The 27847-nt window shown below is 40.7% G+C and overlaps 1 protein-coding gene across 2 annotated transcripts in view; it reads right to left on the bottom strand.

Annotated features, from left to right (window-relative positions):
* The window catches only part of gpc5c (glypican 5c), a 95944-nt gene extending 72883 nt beyond the window's left edge, over nucleotides 1-23061 (bottom strand). For both annotated transcript variants that reach the window (XM_068340182.1, XM_068340183.1), the window contains exons 1-3: nucleotides 22569-23061; nucleotides 15030-15191; nucleotides 1268-1971 (exon numbers count right to left, since the gene is read on the bottom strand). In XM_068340182.1, the coding sequence (XP_068196283.1) occupies nucleotides 1268-1971; nucleotides 15030-15191; nucleotides 22569-22746 (1044 nt within the window). In that variant the 5' untranslated portion in view covers nucleotides 22747-23061. The remainder of the gene's footprint in view (nucleotides 1-1267; nucleotides 1972-15029; nucleotides 15192-22568) is intronic.
* Between the last annotated feature and the right edge of the window lie 4786 nt (nucleotides 23062-27847).

Here is a 27847-nt window from a genome sequence, read left to right as displayed (position 1 = left end):
ACAGGCTGGTATGTACTGTCTAACCAGCGCTATCTCTTCACCAAGTCACCACAGCAATTGCTGGGCTGTGGTAAGAATTTACAGTAGTACTCTGGACGACTGCTACTGTCCATTTAGACAAACAAAATGCCAAGTCTAAGTTTAATCCACTAACAGCTTGGACATTGTGCCTTCTGCAGTGTTGTCTTACAGTCACAATCCACGTCTGGCATCCGTTGTGCTGTAGACTTGTCTACAAGTGGTCCCATTAAAGACATTAGGGAACAACTGCGCCCTAACCCTGTCAACATTTGAACCATTGTTCTACCCTCCTGGGGTGCCACATCCAACAAATCCATGCAATAGAAAGCTACTATCCAACTGAGTAACTCATGGTCTTGGTGGTATAGGAATCATAAAAAGTCAATGGAATGGAGAGACCTGAGGCTAAGAGAGATAGAGAATGTAGGAAGAAAAAGAAATAGCACTCTACTCTCACAACTCAAGGGGGTCAAGTGCAGACACCTACTCAAGGAAAGTAGATAACGGTAATGGATGATGAGAGATGAGGAAAGAGGTTTCATGGGGAGTCATCTCCTTGTGATGAAACACACCTTACACTCTTGTATGCACTTTATCTTTTCAATTTGGCATGTATAAAGCCATCCATCGTTCAAAATGTGAAGATAAACATTACATAAACTGCATTCAAACATTTTTTTTGTTGTACTCAGTATGGTCTAAGAAAAGAATTGCAATTGCAATTCCAAGATGACTTATTAAAAGCAGAATTTCAACGTTTAATTCATTAATTGTGTTATCGTACAGTGAATATCCAATGTATACTGGCTTTTCACATCGGACATATGGTAGTATTTACTGACAGAGTACAAGTACACCAAATCCACATTTTATTGAAAAAGTTTTTCTCTTTCTCATTGAGGAAATTGCAATATGCCCCTATAGTGATAGCCTGAACAACATCGACATCAACATCTAGCCACCTTGCCATTTTTAATACCCTCAAGCCATCTTGAATGTTTTTGCCGAGAGAGGATTTTCTTTTCTTTAAATAAACATTTTTTTTCTCAACATGGTTTCACTGCTATTTCAACATTTCTGCGTGGTGCAGAGCTTTTGATGGAAATAAAAAATATCTCATAGCGTATAAGCAGCCTGCAAAAGCTTTCCAATCAATACACCAGGCATTGCCAAGGTATGAAAAAACAAAAATAATTCGGAAGCTTTTTCACACACCATTAAATATGTTGATGTAGCACATACTCACCGTGGCAGTGATGAGTGGACCATGGAGCTGTGCGTATAGCAAGGCCTCGTTAACGTAGTCCCTAACCCCTAGCAAGGCTAGTTCCATGCTGTGGTGCCCAGCCATAGCGTGGGTCAGTTGCTCTACCAAGCTGGTGTATTTCCTCCAAGGTTGATCCAGTTCAGACACGCTGGCCAGGCAGCCTCGCATTACATTCAGACAGTAGCCCACACAAGGCTTTATCAACGTCAAGCCTCTGCAGTGGGAGCAGTACACCATTTTCATCAGGCTCTTCACACACTCTTTGCTCAGGCTGACATGTTCGGTGGCATTCATCACCTCCAGACCCTGCTCTAAGGCCAGACCAAGTTGTTGCCCAGCTCCTAGTGCCTCAGCCAGTTCTTGGGCCATGATGGCTGGATGAGGCCCAAAAGCGTTGACATCCTGTCTGATCATACGAAGACAGTCCCCCATGTTGCTTCCGATCATTATGTTGCCCTCAATGCCTGGATTGATGAGCCGAGTGTAGACGAGTGGGAATAAGTTGTTGAAAAATTTATGAACTGACGCCTCCACGGAGATGTTGGCCCCACGTAGGTAGAGGGACAACGAGGAGAACAGATGATTAACATGGGGTAAGGCATGGCGAGACAGAGACGAGTAGGTTCCCTCCATCAGAGAACTCAGGTGGCCCTGAGAGAAGGAGAGGAGATACTGGAACATGTCTGTAAGGGGAGCAAAAAAAAAAGAAAAACAAAAGAAACAGTAATAAGAGTTGGAAAGAAAGCTAAGGCAAGATTACAGTTAATATGAGAAGAATAAAAAAACTGATGACATGATCTACAAGCTGCAAATACGTCCAAACCCCAACTCCTAACCAGTGGAGTCTGGTTTGTACAGAATGTAGCCCTACGGTGGGCTGTGAAACAACCGAGTTTTAAGTTTCTTTCTAATGTGGTTGGATAACATTGTGTTTGAAATAATTACCACACAGTTTGTTCCTTACGTGGTTAGAATGTCTCTATCCCCTTTCTCAATTTGTCCCGGGAGAGAAACAGAGAAAGAAAGAAAGACAGAGAGAAAGAAAAGAGTTTGAAAGGTTTCCTGTTATGATCAACAACTGCAATCAGAATGTATTTTCTTTGGTAGAACTGTTTATTCCAGATACTGCAGGAGTGTATGACGCACGCGGTTCAACACACACACACAAACACATACACACTCAAACACACACACGCACATAGAAAAAACAGAGACTGAGACAACAGCTGTGTCATCCAGTTCTTAAGTCATTATGTCATTTTCCTAATGAGAATGTGAAGTGCCACGTCTTGCGAAGCAAAGTGTTATTGCTCTGCGCTCTTACAAAGTCGAGCAGCAGACCGTGTGCCAGCGGAGAGGAGGGAAATAGGAATGACATTCGAAAAACAGCCCCACTATTTTGCCAATTGATCGTATTTTTTTTCTTTTGTAATAATTTACCACTTTGTGTATCCATATTTCACTGCTCACTGACATGGTTTATTGTTTAGTAACTACACTGTGCTATTCAGTAACTAATAGAGATGTATGCAAATGCCAGTTTGACAAAAAACAAAATGGGAAAACGGACGGTCTTCAACATTAAAACACATCAGGTCATGTCCATCATACAGCCTTGCTTATCCCTCCTATGTCCTTCACCACTTATCCACTTAATCTTGTAACCAGTGACTGTCCATGCATTCTCCACTGTATGCACGCATGTGTGTGTGTGTTGCTTGTATCTGTGTGTGTGTGTGTGTGTGTGTTTGTGTATGCGTGTCCTGGACACCACGCTCTCCTCTGGGGTGTGATGTCATCTTAAAAACATGCCAGGACATGAAGGAGGAGTAGCAACTGTACAGAAATTGAGACAGGAGAACGAGGGTGCCAACTCACCCCCACCAGGCCAAGCGTACACACACACACACACACAAACACACACACACACACACACACACACACACACACACACACACACACACACCAGACAAAAAGTAAGTGTAAGTTCACCGTGAATGTCAAGTCTACTTATAGAAACCACATATTTAATAATGTTCTGGGCGTGAATTCTTTCAAAATCTGTTTGGATGATGATTATGAATTCATTCATAAAAGAACCTGGTAAATCCATCTCACAATAGTGATTGTTTCCAAATGAGTATGTCTGTGTTTGTGTGTCTGCCTGTGTGTGTCCAGCCCCTCCCAGCTCACAGACAGAAGGATAACAACAGCCATGTCCTCCTCAACAGCTGCACTAATATGAACGCCGTTGGTGACACGCGGGGACTCCCCGACGGTTATTAAAGGCAAAACTCATTTGTAATGCAAGAGAAAGCACCACCATCACGATCAGAGCTGCTTCTGCACCTTATTGTTTGTCTTCTACTTCAGCTAGCTGCACTCATGCAGCATACCTCAGATCAACATGCACTTAGGCACCTAGCACAGTCAAAACAGTATCATACAACAAGGTCCTCTGACAGTCTGCTAGGCCTTGATAGTATGCAGATAGTATCGCTGAGCTGAACAAGCCAATTATACGTAATCCTAGTATGATCCCAAAGGATGGCATCTAGTCAGCTACACTGAACAAGGGGAAAAAAACCCAGATCATCCTTCACATCAATAGATGGGATAAGAACCGGCTCTGCTGATGGGATCATCTGTAGGTGACTTGATCAATTGTCCTTGTAACACCGAGTTGATTATGCCGAATTTCCGCTTGGAGAGCTGAGAATTTGAAATATAAAATTTAAAATTATAAAAAATAGGGAACTCTGTTTTTTTTTTTTTGGGGGGGGGGTTCATTAAAAGTTAGTCTTCAACAGAATTTGACTGCTATGTAGGATCAAGCAAAAGGATGACCTCACTGATTAGATAATAAAGTACTGAAGGACCATTTTGGAATCCCATCTTAAAACATCTAAGGCAAAACATTGAAGGCAAATGTTCATTCATTCATTCATTCATTCATTTTCCCTAACCGCTTCATCAGCATGCGCGGGTCACGGGGAGCTGGAGCCTATCCCAGCTGTTTTGGGGCGGGAGGCAGGGGAAACCGCGGGCATGACGCCAATGCACCGCAGAACCACACAGAGACATACAAACACACACACACACACACACACACACACACACACACATCCTACGGGCAATTTGGAACGGCCAATTAACCTGAAGTGCATGTTTTTGGAGTTGGGAGGAAGCCGGAGAACCCAGAGAGAACACACACAGACACGGGGAGAACATGCAAATGCGGCACAGAGCGGAACTCGAACCCGGAACCACCTTGCTGTGCGGTGACAGCGCTACCCTCTGCGCCACCATGACACCCAAAGGCAAATGTTTTGTTTTTTTAAATTGACAAGATATAACTTACATTGTCTGATACACTGATTCTGAACTCTCACATCTGCCCTCTGGGTCTGTCAGCTTGGTCCCAGTTGTTTCAAGTGGAAACTCTAAAGTTCTGAAAAATTTCATGTATGACAGCTTTTTCTGAGTAAAATCTTTTAACTCATGTTTCAAGACTTTATTTGATCATTAATATGAAGGCCCTTCTAAGGATTACGTTTTGGAAATTAGTGTAGAAATTTACATTGCATTGATCTGTGTATGTACTGTATATAGATTAACCATGAACATACAACTACATTTAAACTTGTAGTCTATGCATAAGACTAAAAAGCTGACAGACAAGCTTTTGGCTGCAAAATTAAGGGTGAGACGAAGGTGAGTTTGACTGTCGGTAGAAATAAGCTAGACAGACATTCAGAGATGTTCGGCTAGAAACAGACTGAGGGGCAACAAAATTGAAGGGAATGAGCAAAAAATAGCACTGGATTGGCAGAGGAATGATAGTTTCAGTTCCACCTCAGTGTCTCTTAAGCCTGTGGGGGCTGCAGAGTCAGTGCCAGTGTGAGGTCTTCTTGCTTGTAAGTCAGACCGCAAGGTTCAACAGCCATGAGAAATTTATACCACAAGATGATGTACCCACAGGCTAAGGCTACATGACATTACATAATGTTATTATAAAATTACTATGCTCAGACATACCATGGTGTAATATTACTCTTTGCAGGACATGGCAGAGGCAAAACAAAATTTTAATAGTCAACCGAAAAAGACAAGAAAATTGTCAAGAAGACGAAAGAACGGCCTTGAGTTTTAGCTTTTCAATTGGATCTGGCGGAAATTCAAAGTATCAAAAGGTTTGATTGAGATCCTTTAATCCTTTAAATATGTACTTGTTAAAAAAGCTAATGTTTCGTTTGCAATGCTTGTGAGAGAACATTGAAGGAATGGAAAGAGGTAATTAAACTTTTGAGCAAGGAAAAACTACTGTACAACTGGACTCCTGACATCTGGATCCAGTTGGCCCCGTGGTCCGGAGCAGTACCAGGACTTTTCATGGCTGTTACTTCAAACATGTCTTTCTCTGAAAGCAGAGAAATGGAAGAGTCGGCTTTACATGTTGTCCACATTTCCATTCATTCAGCATCAGCAGTTATTTTTTGTTCTCCATCATGTTCTCTTCCAAAATTAAATGTATCCTGGTTGCCATTCTGTGATAAATCAAAAGCAATTGCTGTGTTTTATTCTGCACTTTCCAGCACCAGGAAATAGGGTGATAACGACAAAAAGAAAGCAACTGTTTAAAGTCCTAATTACCCTAGTATAATAGTCAATTGGGTTTGGTTTCTCTGTCTGACCACTGTGGCTGAATCTGGATTTAACCTCAATCCATTCAGTCGTACAATCATGGGTGGCTATCATTACCATGTTACCCTCAGCAAGCTTCTTGTGAAATTATGTCTGGTTGGATTGAGGTTATTTTGCATGAAGTAATTATCTTTAACTTCCACTGAAGTCAAAAATTTAGAACACATAATTGTCAAGCTAACTATACAGGAGTAAATGAACAGGCCTGCTTTGTTTGTGGCTCCGAGGGGGCAATCAGACATGGTCTCTGCTCGAAATAAACAAGGTCTTAGATTAAAAAGCAGTAGAGGAGGCCTTTGTCCTGCATTGACCCAGACTCAAGATATATGTGTCTGGGAAATTAGGCCATATCCTTCCCCAATGCTGTGGCAAGGACAAAGTATGAGATCACTGGGTTTAATCATAAGAAGTTATTCCCCCTTTACTTTCTGCAAGACAAACTTTAGTGTCAGCATCAGACGGAAGTTAACTCAGGATTTGCAGAAATCCTTTTTTTTTTAAGTCCACTCACATTGTAACTAGAAAAACATGATCAACTTTACCACCAGCAATCTAACTGGGAGAGAGTGTCAAGCAGGACATCAACACGAATCAATAAAAAAGCAAGACAGAAAGATGAAAAAAGTCATGTTCGTAACACCATTCTGTCACTCCTGTAGTATTGTATGTCAGTGATTATTCTACTGCATTTCTCAGTTATCTCCTAACTTTTAAAGTATGCATGCCAATTGAAATCTATGCCAACATTATGTCAAAATGTCACACCTTTTTCTTCCTTTTGACCCTGCTGATTCACCACTGTCATTACTTTTACTAATGACATATAGGCAAAAAAAAAAATCAGATGATGCCACGTTAAACATTCTTTGAAACTAAAGAGAACAGCAGGGTTGAATAAAGTTGAATAATCAATCCTTTGCATAAACAGGATGAATAGGATTTGTGTTATAAGTGAGATAGTTGAAAGTCTGTCTATATGATTTCTGTATAGTACATGTGTATGGACATTTAGAGGTGGGTATATGAGTGGATGTTCATGTATACTAAAGTAAAACCCAGCAATATTGTGATAATGAAGTAGGGGACACTGTTCTCACATCATGGAGCTTTAGGCCTCTCCTATCGCTGCAATCAGTCCCAAATGGACCTGACCAACCATCTTCACAGGCAAAGCATTTTAATCCTACCAGACACTTGGGTTTCACACAGGTCACCACACAGATATATGACATAGTGACACGTGTAGATTACATATCCTTGTTTTAATTAGTAGAAATACTGTGCATAGGGCCATCTCCCACTCTGGACCAGTCATCTTGGGTTACATGTGAGAGCACGATGTCATACAATCTCTTTGCCTCTAACCTTTCAGCAAACCATTTAATGGTAATAAACTATTAATAAACTGATGAAGCAATCTGTTGATTCATTATACTTATGTGGCAAAAACACACATCAACAGAAAAGGTGGACAGGAAGAGCAGAAATCTTGTTTGAGCAATTCAACCTGCATATATTATGAAACTGCCCTTTTTCCAAAATCCCTGTGACACAAGCCCCTAAGAACACCCACATATGAAATCTTACAAGTGTGTCCACATATTTCTAAAATCCCTTCACCCAAATCTTAATTTGCTTGGGTAACAGGTGGGATAATAAGTTTAAGGAGTATATACTAGATTGGAAAGCAAGTTCTCAATCTCTCCATCAGCATTCTTGTAATTAAAAAGGCAGCCAAGCTCTATCAAAAGCCCTGAAACACAAACAATTCCACAGATGCCAGGGGCATTTGGGGTGCTGTAATGTGATTGAGGGTGGGCAGGAGGGCTCGCTGCTTGGGTAAAAGTAGGGAAACATGATCGAAGGCAGGGGAACGACCAGACGAGAGAAAGACAGCGACAGAGGAGACTGAGTACAGGGGCAGTGTGTGAGGGGGCCGAGGAAAGGGTTGTTCAAATGGCTTATGCTCTAAAGGGCAGATATGGACGGGCAGCCTGAGGGCAGAATGTTGACAGACTGATGGACAGCACCTCTGGTCTTAAGCATTAAGAGGGCCACAGCCTATAGAGACTGTCCTATTTCTCTTTTTTGTTTACCGGTATATAAATCACTGTGTCCCTTTTGGTTTACTAGTGCTGGCAAAAAACATTTTCACTCAGTATAATTGAAGTATAATTCATTTTTGCAAGTTACATAAGCAGGAATAACTTATGACTCTTGAATACAGCATGAGATAAGGTAATATTCTTTCTACTTTATTATAGGGACAGCTACATACACATTTTGTCCTAGAGATTCAGCTGTGAAAGACTGTTTTGATCTGCACTTTGAATGGAGATCAAAACATCCAAAAACACAAGACCTCAAGTAGTTATTACTCTGCAGAGTAAACATTAAGAACTGTATCTAATTCAGACTGAGGCATGGTATCCAAAAAACTGAACATAAATAATGAAAAATCTGTGCTTTTCATGAAAAAAACATACTAAACACTCAAAACTGTTTATCACAAGAAAAAATAAAAAAAAGATTCCAGATTGTCAAGAAAACACTGAGGCAAACATAGGACTAACAAGAAACAGACGCTCAGACGGACTCCGAGGTGTGAAAGGAATCCAAGATGAAAGGGAGTCTAATGAAGATTTTTTTTTTTCTAAGCAGGTGTTTTGATTTTCAGCTCCATTAACAAGTACAGAAGGTCACATGAATTTTTTCAATTATAGGCCAAAGCTACTGTTTGATGAATTCTAAGCCCTGGTACTTCATGCCATTATAAAATAACTCAAAAGACTTAAAGGAATAAAAGGAACGGAATAAATATTCAAGATGAATGTGCAAGTATATTTGTCAAGGACCAATTGCATTGTTTTACTGAAAACACATGAAGATTAAGAGTTTGTTGGCAGACTCCAGACTGGATTAATGTTGTGGATGATTTAGGAGTAAAACAATACAAACCCACTTTTATTATGGTGGACTGTACAACAGATATCATAATCCTTCAATGATCAAACTCAGCCGGGCAGGGTCAGAACAACATTTTCTTTACATATCCAGTTCTCTTATTTATTGTAGCTTCTCATCTGGACTAAAAAGCATAAATGATTGGAGGATCAGTTTGAATTCCACTGTGGGGACTCGTTAATGGCACATTAGGAGCAGTTGAGCAGCACAGGAAGCAGATGACTGTCCAACACAGGGTGTAATGAGAAAAATGAGTTCACTCCAGTGTGTCTATGTGAACGACAGCCAATTCCAAACTACTTTGGGCTTAAACAACGGAGTGAGTCACAAAATGGGGACATGTATATCTCAATGCTCTTGCAATTACGCATCAAAATGCACGCATTAAGCACACACCCCGATCTCCCATAGGTGTTCTATGAAAGCGGCGCTCCCTTACTGACATGAAACTCTTGTAAATTTACAATGTCCAACCCCTTTGTCCTCTGCACAATATCTTACTCCATGATTAATGGTGGACTTAGACCAAAATCTACCATTAACTCTGTCCTGTTCTCAATAACCCTTTTAATTAATGTAAAAAAAAATGTAGATGTGTAAAAGAACTCCCATAAAAGGAACCAGTCCTCCGATTTTTAGATTTCTTTGTAAAGTACTTTTGACTGTAAGTTGCTCTCAGTGGACATCTGTGCACACACCATATCTCAAATGTATACACAGACACAGGCACACAAAAAAGACACATACTCATATATTTTATGACTTGTGGGGATAAGTCTGGGAATGACGGGCGCAGCGGAGTCAGACAGGACACAGGAAAAGGCCAAGCTGGACCAATCAGCAGCAGCAGAGCACAAATCCCATCAGTCCGTGAGACAGATTGTTTTCCAAAAAAGCCAAATTCTCTTGGACAGAGAAGACATCTCATGAGGCACGGCTTTGTCTGACATTTCCTTGACATCAAGCTTATTGTGCTCATGCGATAGTAGTGAGACTGATGAAGCTTAGTCTACACCAGGCATGTTTGTTTAGTCTTCCTTAAAGACAGCGTCAGAAATAATACATACTGTATAAAGTCATATCAGAAAATCATTCCAGAAATGAAGAGATTGCTATGGCGAGAAATAAACGAATATTTATCTCTGTTTCATTTCCTGCAAATTATGACTGAGGAGGCTGGCAGGAAGATAATCCACACAGACCTCATGTTTGTTTAGGCATCAGATGTAATATTGAGGAGTATGGATGTTTGGTGAACAAGACTGGGGCAGTTGTGGAGGAGAATAACAATGATGAAGGAAAATGAAAGGAAACTTTAAGGGTGGAGAGGAAAAAAATGTTGCATTTATGATTTAATTATGTGGTGTGTATTATTGGCAGCTGGGGTATCTGTGAGGCACAAGGGTTCCCTGTAAATGCACATGCAACATCAGGCTAGCAGCTGGCCCCTTGCCTACCTAGACCCAGCATGCTTTCGTCAAAGCAACCGCTGCTGACAATGTATGGCCCACAGATGGAGAGACACCCAAGAGGAAAGAGTGGGAAGTATGAGAAAGCCGCAGTATGCAGTGAATCTCAGACGGCAAAGACCTTAACAGTCTTTAAAGTCTAACCACAACACACACACCTAAACCACATTCAAACACACCTGAGCACACTTTCACTGAAACTTTAACAATCACACCGCCTTCTACCTTATTTTCAACTCTCTAAGTCCGACTCTCCACTCCTTCTGGTATCTCGCCCGTGCATGCTGAGGTGAGAGGGGCAGATGAAAAGCAGAGTTAATTAGGGAAGCTTTGGGTGTGATTTTATTACAGTGAGAAGCTTTAAGCCTCCTGCCACTTTTCCCCCATTCCTTTTGTTCTTTCCCTCTTTTTTCTATACATGCCAAAGTCGTGCAGACTGTGAGGAAAACGCATCCTGCCCTTATATGTCATGCCGACTCAAGAGGCTTGGAGGCATAGTTAAAACACAAACACATTCACACTCTCACGTTCAGCTAGGCATCATTTGTATTCCCTCCTCTATTAGATCCATAAACACATTTCCCCTCCACCCTGTAAGATTAAACGAGACATGTAGAGATGGATTCCGGATATCCTCCCTAATTTGAGCATGAGCTCATGGTGCGGCGCAATGTCTTCCTGTGTCCAAGCATCAGCCTCTAGAGCAATAACGCTGTCGGTCAAAACATCTGCGGAGAAAAATATATGCAGTCATTAAAGAAGGATGGGGGGAAAAAATGATGTGAGTGAGGAGGGGCTAAAAAGATCACAGGGAAAATGTAGAGCAATGGCAATATGGATAGAAAGACATAAAATTTGAGTGATTTATCATTCCTGTTGCTTACACACACATGCCGATGCTCATAACACATTACTCATTACTCATCATGACCTAATGAAAAATGACAGTTGCTTCTGCTCAAGCTACGTTCTCTAGCCACCCAAGATAATCCTGACAGTCAAAGTGGAAAATTTCATCTGGGGTTGGTTTCCAAACAACAAGGTTGTGGGCGTGATATCCCTGTCTGTCTGTCTCAGACATAAGGATGCAAAGACAAACAGACGTGGAAAAAAAAAAAGCTTTCTGCTGCCGCTAAGCAAGCTACGGGGGGGGGGGGTACCACGGATGACAGAGATGGTTTCAGTTGGTTGAATTCAACTACCTGTGAAATCAAAAACAAGCTGGGATCAAGCAACAAACAAACAACCCTGATTTCTTCTGATATCAGCATCAAATGCTTTCAAGCCTTTCTACACCTACTTATGATTGTAATTTTGATCACCAAAACTCTCATGATCATTCCAGGGACATGGCAGTCTATGGAGTTCTTAGAAGACAAGACTTCCTTCTCTGTCTCTTCTTGCTGTTCCTTTTGCATCTTCTTTGAAGGGCACCTTGGGTTTAAAGTGTGAAACATATTTGACGATGACAGCGAGCTATCTGGGCCAGGAGACATTCTCTGAAGAGAATGTCTCGGCTCCGGTAAGGAGAACTCGAGCTCTGAGATGGTTATGCTGACTCGCATGGGGTGATAAATGTTGTGCATGCTTGTGCCTTTGGTATACACACACAATTAATGATCAAGATGTGTGTGTAGGTGTAGAAAATGTTCAACAACCCACAAACAAACGCACGCACACTCACACACACACAAACACACACACATCCAAGCTCACATATAAACATAGATGTCACGGCCTTAAACTGGCGTCCACGTCAGCCTCATATCGGTGACACCAGTGATTGAAAGTGTCAGCATTTTCTTGAGATCTGCTCTCCAGCAGTGTGACTTTAAAGTGGACCCAGATATTTACTCTCTTGCTCATCACCTCCTCCTGTCATACATACAGTATGTACAAACAAGCACGTTAGATTGCATGAGTGCATGAATTCAGTAAGGGATTTGGATGAAGGCTTATTAGAACTGGCCAAAATGTAGGCTCTTATCAAAAAATTAAGAGGTTAAATAGTATAATTTATGGTATACATAAGGTGAAAAGAAAAAAGTGAATAAACAAATGTTTAAAAAAATCAACAAGCATCAATGTGAAGCTTCACAGAACATTGCCAAGTGCATTGCTACCTCCACTTTTTATGATTTGTACTTATCAGGTACATTAAAACAACCTACCCTCATCGGCACAATATTTGTTGTTACCAATAAGTTTGACTCGTCACTGCCCTCTTGGGGTTGCATCAGTGTCAACATACAGGAATTTCAGACTTATGTAGGTGTTGACGGATACAAATGTATCCATTTAAGTATATAGTAGGAGCAGAAATACTTTGAAACTGCAACCATCAAGCCCAAACAATTAGGAGAGTTGAATGTTCAGCGGTAGCAGGGAAGATGGCGGCGAGGATACACAATTGAGGACATGTGGTCTGTATTTACGGGGTCATACTCATGACATGACAACTCCTACATGTTACAAAGCACAGTAGGGCATTTAGGGCTGTTCAAACAATGGCAAGCCAAGGAAAACACTGGGACACACATGCGAACACACACACAATCGAGTACAAGTGCACAGTTTTCTTTGTAATGTCGTTTTGGTCAGTCCATTGCAGCAAGCAGGAGGGATCATGACTTAAAACCATAAAGAGACAGTGAATAAAGAAAAGACACACCAGCCTCGCTCTTCCTTGAGGTATACAGTAAGACTTAAATGAGAGAATGATGGAAACAGTGCAGAACAAGCATGCAGCTGGCTGTGTCATTAACTACATGCAATGCTTCAGAAACACCGCAAATAAAACAGCATGAAAGAAGAAAACTTCGCACAAACAATTCTCCACCGGCCTGTGTGTGAATAACAACACCGGCGGTATCAGCCAAACACATATTATAATTACTTCATGTGGTATATGACCCTCTTGCTAGTTCACATTCCGCTTGAGGCATTCAGAAAGCACAGAGACTGTCCTTAGAAGGCCTTGTAAATCGAGAGCAAGTGACATCATGACTTTCAACGCCACCATATTCCACTTTCAATTGTTATTGCATTGTTTTTCTCCGTCACAGCCTTTTCTGGACATGTGGAACACCTGACCTTCATTCTCCAGACATGAGAGGCATTAGGTAAGAAGGGAACAATCTTAATGATGATGAGACTGACTCCCAGGAACACTGCTCAAACACAGTAACTTTCAGTCATGTATAAAACAACTGTATGGGCTTATCTCCAGCTCTCCGTCTTTACCCCTGTAGAAATACGTTTGAAGGAAACACGGTGGTGTGGTGATGTGGTACATTGAACACCGTGACAGTAATATATTCTGTTCAGATGACATTTACAACTTAACATTACAGGAAACATTTCCAAATCTGTGTCTGAAAATGAGAAATTCTCCATGAGAGTTCCTTAAATACATTTATGCTCTCCCTTCTTTTGCATATGATGTGGTTTTCCGTATTGGACAGCGAGACCAGTGCATCCATCATTATATGGGCCCTGGCCAACATGGCGTCTCAGCACACCATTGTCTTGTAAAAGTAATTATATGGAACCAAAAACTTATAACACAGCATCCAAAGCATGTCTCCCACCCTGAGACACTGTTTTTGAGGTTTTCAGGGGGGAAAAAATTATCAGTTTCCGAAACTTCGACATTTAAAAGACACTGCAATTACTAGAAAAAGAAGAAGGACAAGATTGGGCAAGTGGTGCATTGCAAGATTTACTTGGGTGCAGTACAAAACCCTTTGGCAGGCAAGGCCTCTCTGAATTAGTCTTTGTATCTGCAGCAGACTCTTGTTTATGTGGAATTCAAACATCTGAACTGACCAGGCTACCAAAGAAGCAATGCAATGGAATAAAAAGAAACCACGTAAAAATAAACGGGACGCAAACACACAAAAGTCATTCTCATGCGCAGGTTGTTTACAACTGATTTTGTCATGGCTTTCACAAACTCACCATCCTGTGAGGAAGATCAGATAACGACAAAGGAGACAACTTTCATTCATTCATTCATTTTCCTGAAAGCTTCATCCGCTTGGGTGGGTCGTGGGTAGCCGGAGCCAATCCCAGCTGGCATAGGGCATGAGGCGGGGCAAGCTCTGGGTGCGACGCCAGTGCACCGCCGAGCAGACAACTTTCACTATACATTAAAGTTGAAGAAAAGGACCTCTGTACACTCGACTTCCAGTTTACCCTGACTGATCATTCTCTGCAGTCCTTTTGCTGCCAAACCCACAGAAGAAGGGAAGAGGAGGGGGGATTGAAGCCTTGCCCATTTTTCTGAGTTGCACACATCGTTGTATGTAGGCTATCCAGAAGTACAAACTTTTTTCGTCAAACACTTTTTTCGTCAAACACACATAAAAAATTTAAAACGTTTTTTGTTTTTTTTTACTGACTCTGGATTCAAGTTTCGAGTTTATGTCAAACTTTTAATTAAAAGCTGAGGGGCATGAGGTCCAGTGCAGCAGTACTTGACTCATTGAACTGAAGCATCTCATCCCAATCGATCAATAATAAAAGCAGCTCAGGATAATCTTACATAAAGCAAGATTGCCGCACCCCCTCCATTTTTTTTTTTTTTTTGCCTCACCACTTACCATGGAAGGCATCTGAATGGCCAGCGAGAAGGTGCTCCAGCTCATAGCTGTATGAGTGAATGTCGTGGAGGGTTTCTCTTTTGACGGCAAACTGATAGCTCTCCTCTGTCTTGCGGGTGCAGCAGGATGGACCCTGGTGCTTGCAGACTAACAGATCCACATCTGGGAAAACAAAGTAGAAATGGACGTGTGTTAGTTTTATTTCTCATCAGCAGTTATTTATCTTATTTCAAACTTATGGTAACACATCGTGGAGCATGTCCGGTAACATGGACATGTGGGAGAATTGAGGGATGTGATGAGTTAACGCCTTTTGCAAAGTAACTGAATATAAAGAAAAATGTAAACCATTTATTTGTAGAATACAAATACAGAACATATATGTCAATCTATGTGCTGTGCATATATGCATGAATATTTGTTCAGTGTGCTGAATATCCACATAGAAAGATCATAATACCACTGGGAGACAGGAGGCTCCACGGGAGGGTGAGAAAGTAGTCCAAGAATTCATCTATATTTCCTGCTATAAATAAGGTCGCTGCTAAATACATAAATATTTTAGACTTATATGACCATGCTCACATTATTAAGACATGCATTTTTGCATGCACATAAACGTATGTCCCATGAGAACACAAAGCATACACATACAATTGTGCAAACCTCCAAAATGTACTGTACAACACTCATGCAAACACCCACAGCTACAGTATTCTGTCTTAATATTACAGCCTGTAAGAAACCACATGAAGGCAATGATCTCACTGTAAATACTGTGATCCAACCAGCAGCTCAATCAGGCGCTATTACATCAGCTAGAACAGAACCCTCACTGTCATGCCAGTGTCATCTGCTCCTCAGCAACATAAACACTGTCATGTTATCACTGAGACTGGTCACAATTACACAATTAGCATGGACTTGAGAAAATGGCCTTTCACACACATTTCCTTGCATGGAGACTGAGACAATGACACATTTTGGTGGTAGTGGGCCAGAGGTGGGGGTGGAGATGGGGGGGCCTGTTGGGACAGTCAGATTTGAGGGGGTTGGGGGGGGAGGTGGCTGGAGGCAGGTGTTGTAACCAGAGCCTAAAGCATGGCCTTAGGACAGACCGCAAGACTAGTGCCTCACTGTCCAAATCCCTCAATGAAACACAATAGGGTTGCATTCTCAATCCCTCTTTCCCTTTCTGCTCCCTCTCTCCCTTTTGCCTGGCATATCCTAGTGAGGCCTGGGTGTCTCTTAATTACCCAGTGAGGCTCCATTTGTTCCCATCCCAGAGCCAGACGAGTGAAGTCATAACTGGCCGTCTTGCCCCCTCCATCTCATTACCTCCATCTACATAGCAGCCCACTCTCCTTATATTGTCATGATAGAATCTCTGTTGACACCACTATTTATGCTGATAGCTTTGTTGTTTACCTGGATTCTTAACATATAATGTTTGCATGACCAATTCTGGAAAAAACAAGGCTTACTATTAGGCTACTATTATTTGTTAAGTGATTGCATCACCTAATTTCTATACCTCCAATTATACTTGATTTTTTTTGCTTTCAGTCTTTTAAACATCACTGGCAGGCTATATTAATCTTTACCTCAAATATTTGAAAATGAAATAGTGAATACACTAAAAATGGATCTCTTTTAATTTATTTTGGTGTCAAAAAAACTCTTCAATAACCCAAAGAAATCATATATTTTCACTATTTGTTCCTGCAGCTGAACAGCAATTTGCATTCCCAAATGTATTTAATAAAGAAAACAGGCAGGTCCTCATTACTGTAGTAAATGCATCAACCAGTTGAGATAGACAACCTGATCGACTTACTGTTAGCCACCAAAAGAAAGAAAGAGCGACTCTGGCTGTTAAAGCCACCACTGCAATCAGGATAAACGTGTCCCAACATACTCGACCACTTTCGGGAATCATTAGAACCCATGTCACTGCTTGTAAGCATATTCTTTTGTAACTCTCTCATTTTACTGATTTCACTTTAATCACTGATCCCTAAGGAATTACATATATAAATAAAGGAATCGGGGGTGTCACGGTGGCGCAGTGGGTAGCGCTGTCACCGCACAGCAAGGTGGTTCCGGGTTCGAGTCCGGCTCTGTGCGGAGTTTGCATGTTCTCCCCGTGAGTGTGTGCGTGCATGGTTGGCTGTGTGGCTCCCCAGTGCACTGGCGTTGAGCCCGGAGCTTACCCCGCCTCACGCCCTCACTCAAACTCTTACAAATGAATTGGGGGGCTTATAAGTCAGCAACAAATTTTACAATTTTTTTTCAAATTTTAATGGGAGGGGCAACGTGGCTGACATCAACACAGGAGGCTCAACATTCTTGCTTTGAAGGTATGCATGCATAGATATGACTTTATATATTGGCTTGTTTTCTTTCAAACAAAATGTCTTCTTTTACATTCACATCACAGCCTTAAAGCTACAACTAGGCGACACTTACTGTCTGGGTCATCTTCTCCGATCTCAGCCATGGAATATTAAACAACTTTATTTTACTAACAAATTCAGATCAATCTACAACACCTGAGAGTTGAGCTGTGTGAAATCCAATTGTGGTCCCTAGTCAACAACACCTGTGCTTTTAATTAATGTTTAATTATAGCATGGAAATTATCATAATGATGCAATTTTCATTCTTGATTTTGTTTACTATTTGTGTAGGAAATCTACAGATTAGTTTTTCTCCTTTTGAATTGTTCCTTTACCTAAAAACTGCAGCTGTACATCTAATTTCAAATAGTTTAATCTGACTTAAAATGCCATCCAAAGACTTGAGTTAGTTGTGTCCTACTCATTCTGCCTGACTGAAGTACCCTTTAAAAAGTTGAAACCCCCGATAACTCAAATGTCATTGTCAGTACGTTTCGCTACATTAGAAGAGCAGAATTATACCACTAAGAATTTTGCTGTGTTATTACCAAGCGTTTTAAGTACACATTCATAAAATTTGTCACCCACATCTCCTCAATGCACTGTATTATGGAAACTTCTCATTGATTTGGAATGTGTGGATCCTCAGGTTTCTTTTTAAGTTTGACGATTAACTGAGTATAAAGTATATTTACTCCAAGCAGATACTGTTTTCTGAGGTCTACATTGAAAGAAAACACACCTCAAAGGGTCAATACTGCGGACCTGCATTTTTGGACAAGTTTGAAACTTAATTTGAATTGATTAGATTTCTCCGGAGTCCCAGACATTAGAGGGAAGTCTTGTGGCCAGATGGACATTGACCTGGTAAAGCAGCTAAATATCAGAGGATGCTCATCTTAATTTAACATTCAAGATGATCTGATGAATGCTAGTTGTCAGAAACTCATCAGCTATCATGTCAGATTTTTATTCTTTCACCATGTGAGAAGGTTAATCTTTTCTAGATATGCAGCAATTCAAAATTACAATTGTAAAATTAGCTCCACTTTTACCACGTTGGAAAGCAAGGGAAGAAAAGCAACATGAGCTGCCAAAGAAGTTGTGCAGAGACTGACTGACTGGAATAATCAGCTTCAGACTGGGGTAACTCTGGTAGGGGTGGGATTTTCTGGATGCAAAGAAGGACAAGCATTTCACGCGTTCAGCACTGCAATGATCAGAGTAGTGGCTTTTCACCGTAGGACTCTGTCAGAGATTATTTTATTCGCCAGAGTATTTTCTTTGGAAGGATTTCGTTTTCTTGAAAGTATCCAAACTGGAGATTTTCCTGTGTGATCTTCAAATTAAGACTAAAGTAGGAAGTTAGCATGGGGCCAGGAACAGACACTCAATCATTAGTGTCTCTGGAGGAGAGGTTTGCACCATGTAATATTCTCTCAGAGAGAGAAAAAAAAACTAATAAAAGCATCCAATCCAATGTCAAGTTGAAACACTGAAACTGATTTCTGGATGCAAAGATAGGTGATAAAAAACTTGCCATGTTTTTGCTGAAATATTTGTTCAAGTTCAAATATATATGGCAGCAGAGTGATATCATAAAACCCTTTCTACAAATGATAGCCTGTCTGTGAACAGCACTCAAAGCCTTCTGCTTTCCAGAAAAAACTGTCTATAAAGGTCAACATCAGCACCCTTTTGTAATCTCAATATGGAGCATTTGGCTGCGTACCAAAGTTCCAAAGTGGTCGTCAATCTTTCAAATAATCACTGAATAAAAAATAACAGTTATGATCCAAATTTTTTGATGCTGAATCTGGTACAGAATTAAAGTCGCTTTTTTCAAAGTGTGACCTCAGTAACAGTAGCAAATATTTTGGCCTTAGATCATATAATAGAGATTTATTAATACATTATCTATATTTTTAATTATTACATTACAAGAGATTTTAAGCCATAAACACATTACGGAACATGTTTTGTAGCTTTCCTTCTAACTGGGAACAGGAGCTATCGTTTTGTTTTTGTGAGGTGGGGGTTGCAAGACATTCTAGGGAAAGTGTCTTCACAAGAAAAACTGGATAAAATATCTGTCTGTAAATGTGCAATCATTTTGCATAAGAACATATCCAGCTGGCTCTGACGCTCCCTGCTGCCACACTCCTGGTGCTCGGTGAGAAATCTGTTCACCTTACATGAATGAAACGCTGCACTGTGTTGCAAAACAAACAGCAGATTATGAACGGCTGAAATTCTGCCACTTCAAATTTCAAGAGTTGCTTTTGTTGGCATTGGATCTGAGGACTGTGTGTTTGTGTGTTTGTAGACACACACACACACACACGCACACACACACACACGCACACACACACACACACACACACACACACACACACACCACACACACACTCAAACACACACACACAAAATTTATATATATATATATATTATATATATATTTAAAGTATATATATATATATATATATATATATATATATATATATATATATATATATATATATATATTATTACAGTATGTATATATGTATAATTTTTTCATTTTTTTTTTTTAGAGAAAATCTCCCAGTCCAGCACCCCTTCTATTGGTCTTGTCTTTGAAGACCAGACTTGTACCTGACCCAAAACAACCTCTGTAGGACTAGCACACAATAAACAAAATAAGGTGGATTCCCAAAACGCTCCTGTGAAGCTGCAGCAATGTTTGATTAGCTGTGAGGCCAAGCTACAGCATAGACGTCGAGTGTGAATGCAGAGAAATGCAGCTCGCCACACCTCGTAAACAAACATAAATATTTATATCAATTAATAGTCTAGACTAAGGAGCCACAGTTTGTATCTGGAACAGGCCCATTTTCCAAATTTGTGAGAACTAATGGATGGAAGATGTGTCTGAGAGATGAAACATCTTATAGGGGGAGAGAGGCAGAAAAAGCAAAATCATAAACATCAAAGTCCAGAGCATACACATCGTACTGCATGAGTATGCCATAACATGATAACCACCTGGTATACAGTATAAGTCTTCCTTCTGCCACCAAAACAGCTCTGACCTGTTGAGTAATGGATTCCGCAAGACCTCTGAAGGTGTGCTGTGGTATCTGGCACTAGGACGTGAGCAAACCATTCCTGAACCATTTTTTGCAGCGTGGAAGAGCTTATCATCCTGCTGAAAGCCACTAGGAAATACCTTTTACTTAAATGGGTGCATCTGGCCTAGAACAAAGTTTAAGAATGCTGTCCAGTGAGACTTGCCAGCTATTTGCTTCTCATGTACATCAAGTGAACCATGAAGGCACCCATACGACCCTGTCACCGGTTTGTGGGTTGTCCTTCCATTGACAACTTTTTGCATGTACTAACGTCTGTTGTCTAGCCATTAAAATTGCCCCTTTCTAGCTCCTGTAATTGAGCACTTGTCAAACTTGTTTAGATGCTTTCACTTCCCCATTTTTTGTTGCTTTCAGCACTTCAACTTTGAAGATAAAATGTTCACTTGCTGCCTAATATATCCCACCCACTGACAAATTCCAATGTAATGAGATAATGTTACTGTCTTCACCTGTCAGTGGTTATAATCTAATGGCTGATCGGTATATTTACTCTACTGAGCAGTAAACAGCTGTGTGTGCTGACACAGATATTCATATGGATTGTGCAGGATTCACCAGGAGCCCTTTATTGTCTTTAAGAACCAAACCATAAACTGTTGCTTGCAATGATTTTGACATGCCCTGTTACTAGAGGTGATGCACTACTAAACACACATATCCAGTTTTAGATGCACCTCTAGCTATGCTTCTCACTCAGCTATCCATTGCTCACCTCCTTCTTGCAGACCCAGACTTGGTGATACTTAAGCTGTCACCAACATGCATGTGACCCTATTGCTGAAAGTCTCCATAGTCTGTATTCACATAGATAGTTTTACAGACTGAGGAGCCATACATAAATCTAACACATCTTGGCCCGAAAATGAAAATCAGAGCACAAGACATGAAAATAATATATAATGTTCATGCCTTCTAAATAGCCTAATGTTTTCCGTTTAAACATATATGATGACTATGCAAAGGAGGTAAAAAGTAAGAAGTGGTGATGTCTTTGACTATGCCTGCAGAACTTCCAAGGAAAACAAGCGTAGTTGAACCAAAGTTTAAACCCGCTCAAGATGTGTTTTGCATTCAAAACATATTTGGAACCAATGTTTATCCCTATAAAATAACTTTTCCTTCGTGCGCAGACGGAATGTACATGCCACAAAACCTTCAGGGCATTCAAAACTGCTTTCATGCATCACACTGACAAAAATATGACGGAAGACAGGAAATAAATGGGAACCATGTCAGCAGAGGTCCCAAACTCAATGGGTCTCTTGTAGGAGTCAGCAAAATCTACTCTCTTGAACTGCGGCTCATGAGCATGTCACTTTAAAGTGGTGGTCTTTTTTATCCATAGCCCAAAAAACCCTGTCTCAGCAGCTTGTCTATGTGCTTGGCTTTCTGCCAAAGGAAATTTGCAAAATTGTTTAATCCCTTCAAACAGCTTGCCCGTGGTAAGCAGCTAGGTGGTTTGTGAGACTGCAAACTGTTCAGAAAATCAAGAGGATTTAGTGCATTAAAAAAAAAAAAATCGGACGGGGCCATATACTGGGGAACTTGGAATAATGATTAATTGTGCAACTGCAAACTAAAAAAGTAATCAGGGTGTACAGAATTGAAATGTATGACACCTGGAAAAGTCTGGCAAGCATGTTGGGTTTTTTTAGCTGCTTTAATTTGATAGAATTTAAAAAGACAGACAGATTGACAGACAGATAGGGATCAAACTCATTTAAAAGTCTACTCAGCTGTGATTCAAGGGAGCAGAGAACATAAAAGTGAACAGAAGAAAGCAATATCAAAAGCGATGTGTCGTGACCCCCGTGAATTTTTTTGACAGAAGCACGGAACAGTTGGAAGAACAGGATAATAAACCTTTATTTAGAAAAGACAAGTTTGCATGCAGATATGGTGGAAATGCCTTGTTTAGTTAATAAATGTCTGCGGATCCCCGCAGAACCTCTGACGTGCGCAGTGCGCTTCAAGCGGGTGAGCTCATCTGTCAAAAGCCTGTGACTCACCTGTGCCAGGTGTCTCCGGGACGCGGTGCAACGGCCCGACCTGCCGCAGCTGGAAAGCGGTCCTCACCTCATGACAGCTATACGCGTCTACGTCGTTCACTGTCGCAGCAAAAATGACCGCTGTCAAAATTAAAAAGCATCCGTAGGAGTTTACGCGAGGGCATATTCCTCGGGACATTGCCGCATCTCACACCAGGTATCCTTGTGGTGGATTAGACTGACACTAGTCTGACCGCGAACTGTGTGACAGTGTTGAAAAGAAACAGCACTGAAGTACAATGAAGCGACGATGAGTTGAAACATCTGACACACGTTTTCGTCCTGTTTTCACATTATTGTTTTGGGGGGTGAGTGAGAGCCCCTCACGGGAGAGCTTTGGGGTCTTCTCTCGGGGAGAGGACGAGTGGTGTGTGGGCTGAAGCCAGTGTGTCCCGCGCTCGACACTTCGCAGTGGTCGTCTGTCTGCGCGCCTGTTCCTGGAGCCTTACGCACACTCCCCTCCCTCTCGGTGCGCTCCAGAGAAGTGCGGCGACTACAAGTCACCGCAATGCCCCGACTTACGGACATTTAAACCCCTTAAAGTGGACATTATTGTGACGTTTGTTGCGCAAAGACGCGTCTTTCTGAACACAACCCAGTTTTGTTTTGTTTTTTGCTTTTCTTGAAAATTTTGAGCAAAATGTTTTGAATCTAAATGCTTAGCTGTAATCAATTTTTTTTAATTAAAAAAAAAAAAAGCACCATACTGATGATATGCGTTTGTTTTTTTTTAAATAAGTTTGTTTGTTGTCAAATATTGTACCAAGGTAAAATTAAAAGAGATGCCGACAGTCACTCCCAGAAGTAAAGCCATCATGGCCATCAAAAAAAGCTACTTGATTACATTTAATATAATAAGTTTAAAGTCAAATGCTACGATCTTTGTAAGACAAAAAAAATAAATAAGTTTTGATGTCGGGTGGAGTTGAACAAGACGGGGGCTTTCGTCTGGTTTTCAGAATATGGTGACTGCTGTCCCTCCACTAAAACCGGCAGAGTTGAATGTCGCTGAAGACTAGAATAGATTTACTTGTCCGCCATCTACTGGCGTTCATGCCGTCAAACCCTGGACGAACAGAGCTGTTACAATATTGTACAGTATTCTATGCTGTGCAGCCTTGATGACACGTTTGATTAATTATAGGTTGTTTTTTGGTGTATCAGAGATTTTGAACCAATAAAAGTTCAAAATCGGACGATCTGAATTTTGATTTTCATTCATTCGGATTCGTTTCCGTTTTAAATTGTCGGTGAAACCAGAGTGAGGACACTGGAGGGCCGTGTGATAGTTAACACTTGCAGATTAGATAGATAGATAGATAGATAGATAGATAGATAGATAGATAGATAGATAGATAGATAGATACTTTAATAATCCCGGAGGAAATTGCATATATCCACTGCTCAGGCATTACATAACAAATAATACTGGATAAACACCAGGAGAAAAGGAAACACTGACATCACAGGACATACCACAAGACATACATTACACTAACAGACACATGCAGCACTAACAGGACTTATATACTAAACTATAACTAAAATATAAACAGTATAAAATTTAAAAATATTACAGTATTAAAATATAAACAGTATAAAATTGAATTAAAATATAAAACAGTATAAAAAATAAATAATATATATAAACAGTATAAAATAAAATTTAAATTAAATTAAATTAAATCCATTTTCAACCCCGTGCTGACCTCGCCACCTCCCCCCCGCTCCTCCTGAGAGTCATTGTACCCCCTGATGGCACGGGGCACGAAGGAGGACCTCAGCCTCTCTGTGGAGGCGCTGTGTGACAGCAGTCTGCCGCTGAAGGTGCTTCTCTGCTGGGAGAAGGTGGTGTGTAGGGGGTGCCTGGTGTTGTTCATGATGGCCTTAATTTTAGACATGGTCCTGCTCTCCAGAAGCGTCTCCACAGAGTCCAGGCTCAGCCCGACCACTGAGCCTGCTCTGCGGAAGAGTCTGTTCAGACGGTCCATATCTCTTTTCCTGGCCCCCCCACCCCAACACACAATGGCGTATGACAGCACACTGGAGACTACGGACTGATAGAACATGAAAAGGAGCTTAGGACAGATGTGTAAGGAGGCCAGCCTCCTTAGGAAGTACATCCTGCTCTACCCCTTCTTGTACACACAGTTGGAGTTGAGTGACCAGTCCAGTCTGCTGTCTAGCTGCAGTCCCAGGTACTTATAGTTTTCTACCACCTCCACCTCACTGCCTTTGATGATCACCGGCTGTGGAGAGGGAGGTGCCCGCCGGAAATCCAGAACCATCTCCTTTGTCTTGGAGACGTTGACTTGGAGACATTGGAGAGATTATGAGATTTAGCAGATGTACTCACTCAGTATTCCAGGTACATTAAATATATCTGTAATATAAATTTAATTAATGTGATATTTCTACCTCCAGAGAGATGTTCCACTCAGCATGGCACAGCCACATTTGATATGAGGAATATTGTTTTCTCTTCATTTAAAAAGGCGTTTTTGAACACTGTTATTTCTGCGTGAGAAAATTAGGTGCACGAGCATCATTTGATATATAATATTTCTATGCAATATATAAGTGAGATAGAATCCCACAATAAAGCTGAGGAATTGATTGCTGAGATGTCACCTATTGAAACATTTTCTACGGCAGCCCAAATTTTGGTGTCCTGATCAAATTACAACTAATGCACTTGTGAACTCTTGAATGTGTGAGTCGGAGCAACACAAGTAGTCTCAACGTGCATGAGAAACCGTCCATCTCATAGTGTCCATAACAAACAGCTGCTGCTCCGGGGTACACTTTAAGAACTTTAATAGGGCCACACAGGTCAGCTCTTCTTCCAGTGGTCTGGAGGTGAAGAAAGCCAGGGTTAATAGTTTCACTCACTGAGAAGTTGTGCCATAACGTCACTCCAGATCTGTCAGGATATCCTCATAACAGCATACAGTAAATGGATCAATCAAACAATCAGTGAAAGCACACATTTTATTTCCTGTAGAGGAATTCGTTTTCGCTTTTATATCTAAAGGCATCTGCTTGGTAAACACTCAGACTTCTTATGAGTGATCTGCCACAATAAGATGGCGCTCATAAGTTGGAAGCACATGGGGTCAGTCAGATGGGACTGAACATATCAAAGATGCTGCCAGATAAAACAGCAATGCTGTGCATCATTCCAACATAAAAGCGATGAACAATGAATCACCCAGAGAACAGGGACTCCAACAAAAACACATTTCTGAAAACTTTTATCTATAAGTACATTTAAATACATTTAAATTTAAGATAGTTTGATCCTGAACAACACCCAATGTAATCTGAGGAACAACATACATTTGATGGTCATAAAACAAACACAAACTTTGTCATATTAACTTCAAGACAAATATACTGGCACAGCAAAGTCGCAGGTGTTTATTAAACTTTATTGGTACCGGACAAAAACATTAGCATATGACACCAGCCAGTCTTGTTTTGTCCTTCAACGAACTGGTGTACATTGGTGCCTGGGTAAAAATATCCCACTTAAAATATTATTTTTTAACTTGAATAAGTCTGGCAGTAGATCATTTGGTCTGGCTCTAAAGCAGCATCTGAAAATTTGTCCTTAATCCCGGAAAAGAAGGCTTTGGCTCCAGAACCCCCCACCCCCAACCCTCCGCGGCTATAAATATTTATCAATTGTCCATAAAATTGTTAAGTATACCTCTGCATAACATTGTAACCTTATCAAAGAAAACAAGTGAAAAAAAGAAATTCAATGTATAAGATTAATTTTAATATTATTTTTTTAGTTTATAACATAAAAGTTTCAAGTGCATCAATTTGCCTTCAAATAAAAAAACCTTGTTTAAACTGTAAACATTTTTGACCAACTTATTGCACCATTTGATAGTGAAAAATAAACGGCAAATAAAAATTTCAAATTCAGTTCAGCGACATTAAGGAGCACAATATATAAAACACTAACCTACAAAATAAAAATGAATTTTAAAAAATTGTGATTTTTTTTAAAAATGAAAATAAGGAAGTCAGGATTAATGGTTAATGAGCTTGTTTCAGGCAGTGATACTGAACTTGCGCCTCCTGCTGAATGTTTCATCTCCTCTGCTATGGTTTGTGGGAGGGGGGGGGTTGCACTGAGCAGTTTGATACGCCACTTTATATGATGCTAACAGAGCTCGCTGGTTTACTGAAGTAGCATTCACAAAGCGAGGCAATATTCGGCACGTTTTTGCTGAATAAACTCCAGCGGCTTATCAGCATTGTCAGACACAGTAAACACACAGGCCTCTCCTCGTCTCCAACAGTAGTCACGACTCAGTGAAACTCAGCACAACAGATGCTTTTTCATAATTCCTTGAGCCAATACTCCCTGAGCACACCTGACAATGGAGAACACCACTGCCAACTACTGTAGTGGATGTGCAATTACACTTTATTCTAGTACCAAAAAAAAAATCATGTTCCCCAGGGTCACACGCATTGCACAGCCCCTCTATTTGAGAAACGCTGGAATAGACTGAAGCACTTATCACAATCTTTCTTCTGTGTGTTCTCTATGTATATTGTTGAAGAAATACTATAAAGAAACATGCTTTTATACACAGTGGACATATATAGTTATCATTGAATAGCAATAGTGGAATTGATGCATTAAAAAGGCTGATATAATGTGAGCCTGCACACATGATGTGGGCAGGGAACCACCACTTTCAGTATTCTGGCCTCATGGAATGCAGCCATTAATGCTATTACATACACTTGTGTGTTTGTTTTTTTTGCTATGAATGTCAATCATTTAAAAGTATGATACAAAGGTAGAAGTCATTGATTGCAGCTGGGATCTTTTCCTGTAATCACAGTGCTGGTGTTCAGCTCATGCCTTCTGAATTTAAGGGGGACAAAATCATCCTTGCATTTGATGATTTCACACACATTTCAAAAACAAGTGTTCTTGAAACCTTGGGCACAAATTCATTCATTCATTCATTTTGTGACGGCTCAATCCGCTGTAGGGAGCTGGAGCCTATCCCAGCTGGCATAGGGCGTGAGGCGGGGAAAATCCCAGGCACGACGTCAGTGCACCGTAGAACCACACAGAGACAGACAAACACACACACACACAAACACACAGCTGGACAGGTGCAGACATTAGGAGGACCGTGGCTGTACAGAAAACCAAAGTCACACTCAATGATTTCCCTGCTAGATTTCCAAAGAGATGAATGTCC

The sequence above is a fragment of the Antennarius striatus genome, chromosome 18 (genome assembly GCF_040054535.1).
Source record: "Antennarius striatus isolate MH-2024 chromosome 18, ASM4005453v1, whole genome shotgun sequence".
Taxonomy (NCBI): Eukaryota; Metazoa; Chordata; class Actinopteri; order Lophiiformes; family Antennariidae; genus Antennarius; species Antennarius striatus.
Note: the sequence above shows the minus strand (reverse complement) of the source record. Positions and strands in the feature narration are given on the sequence as shown.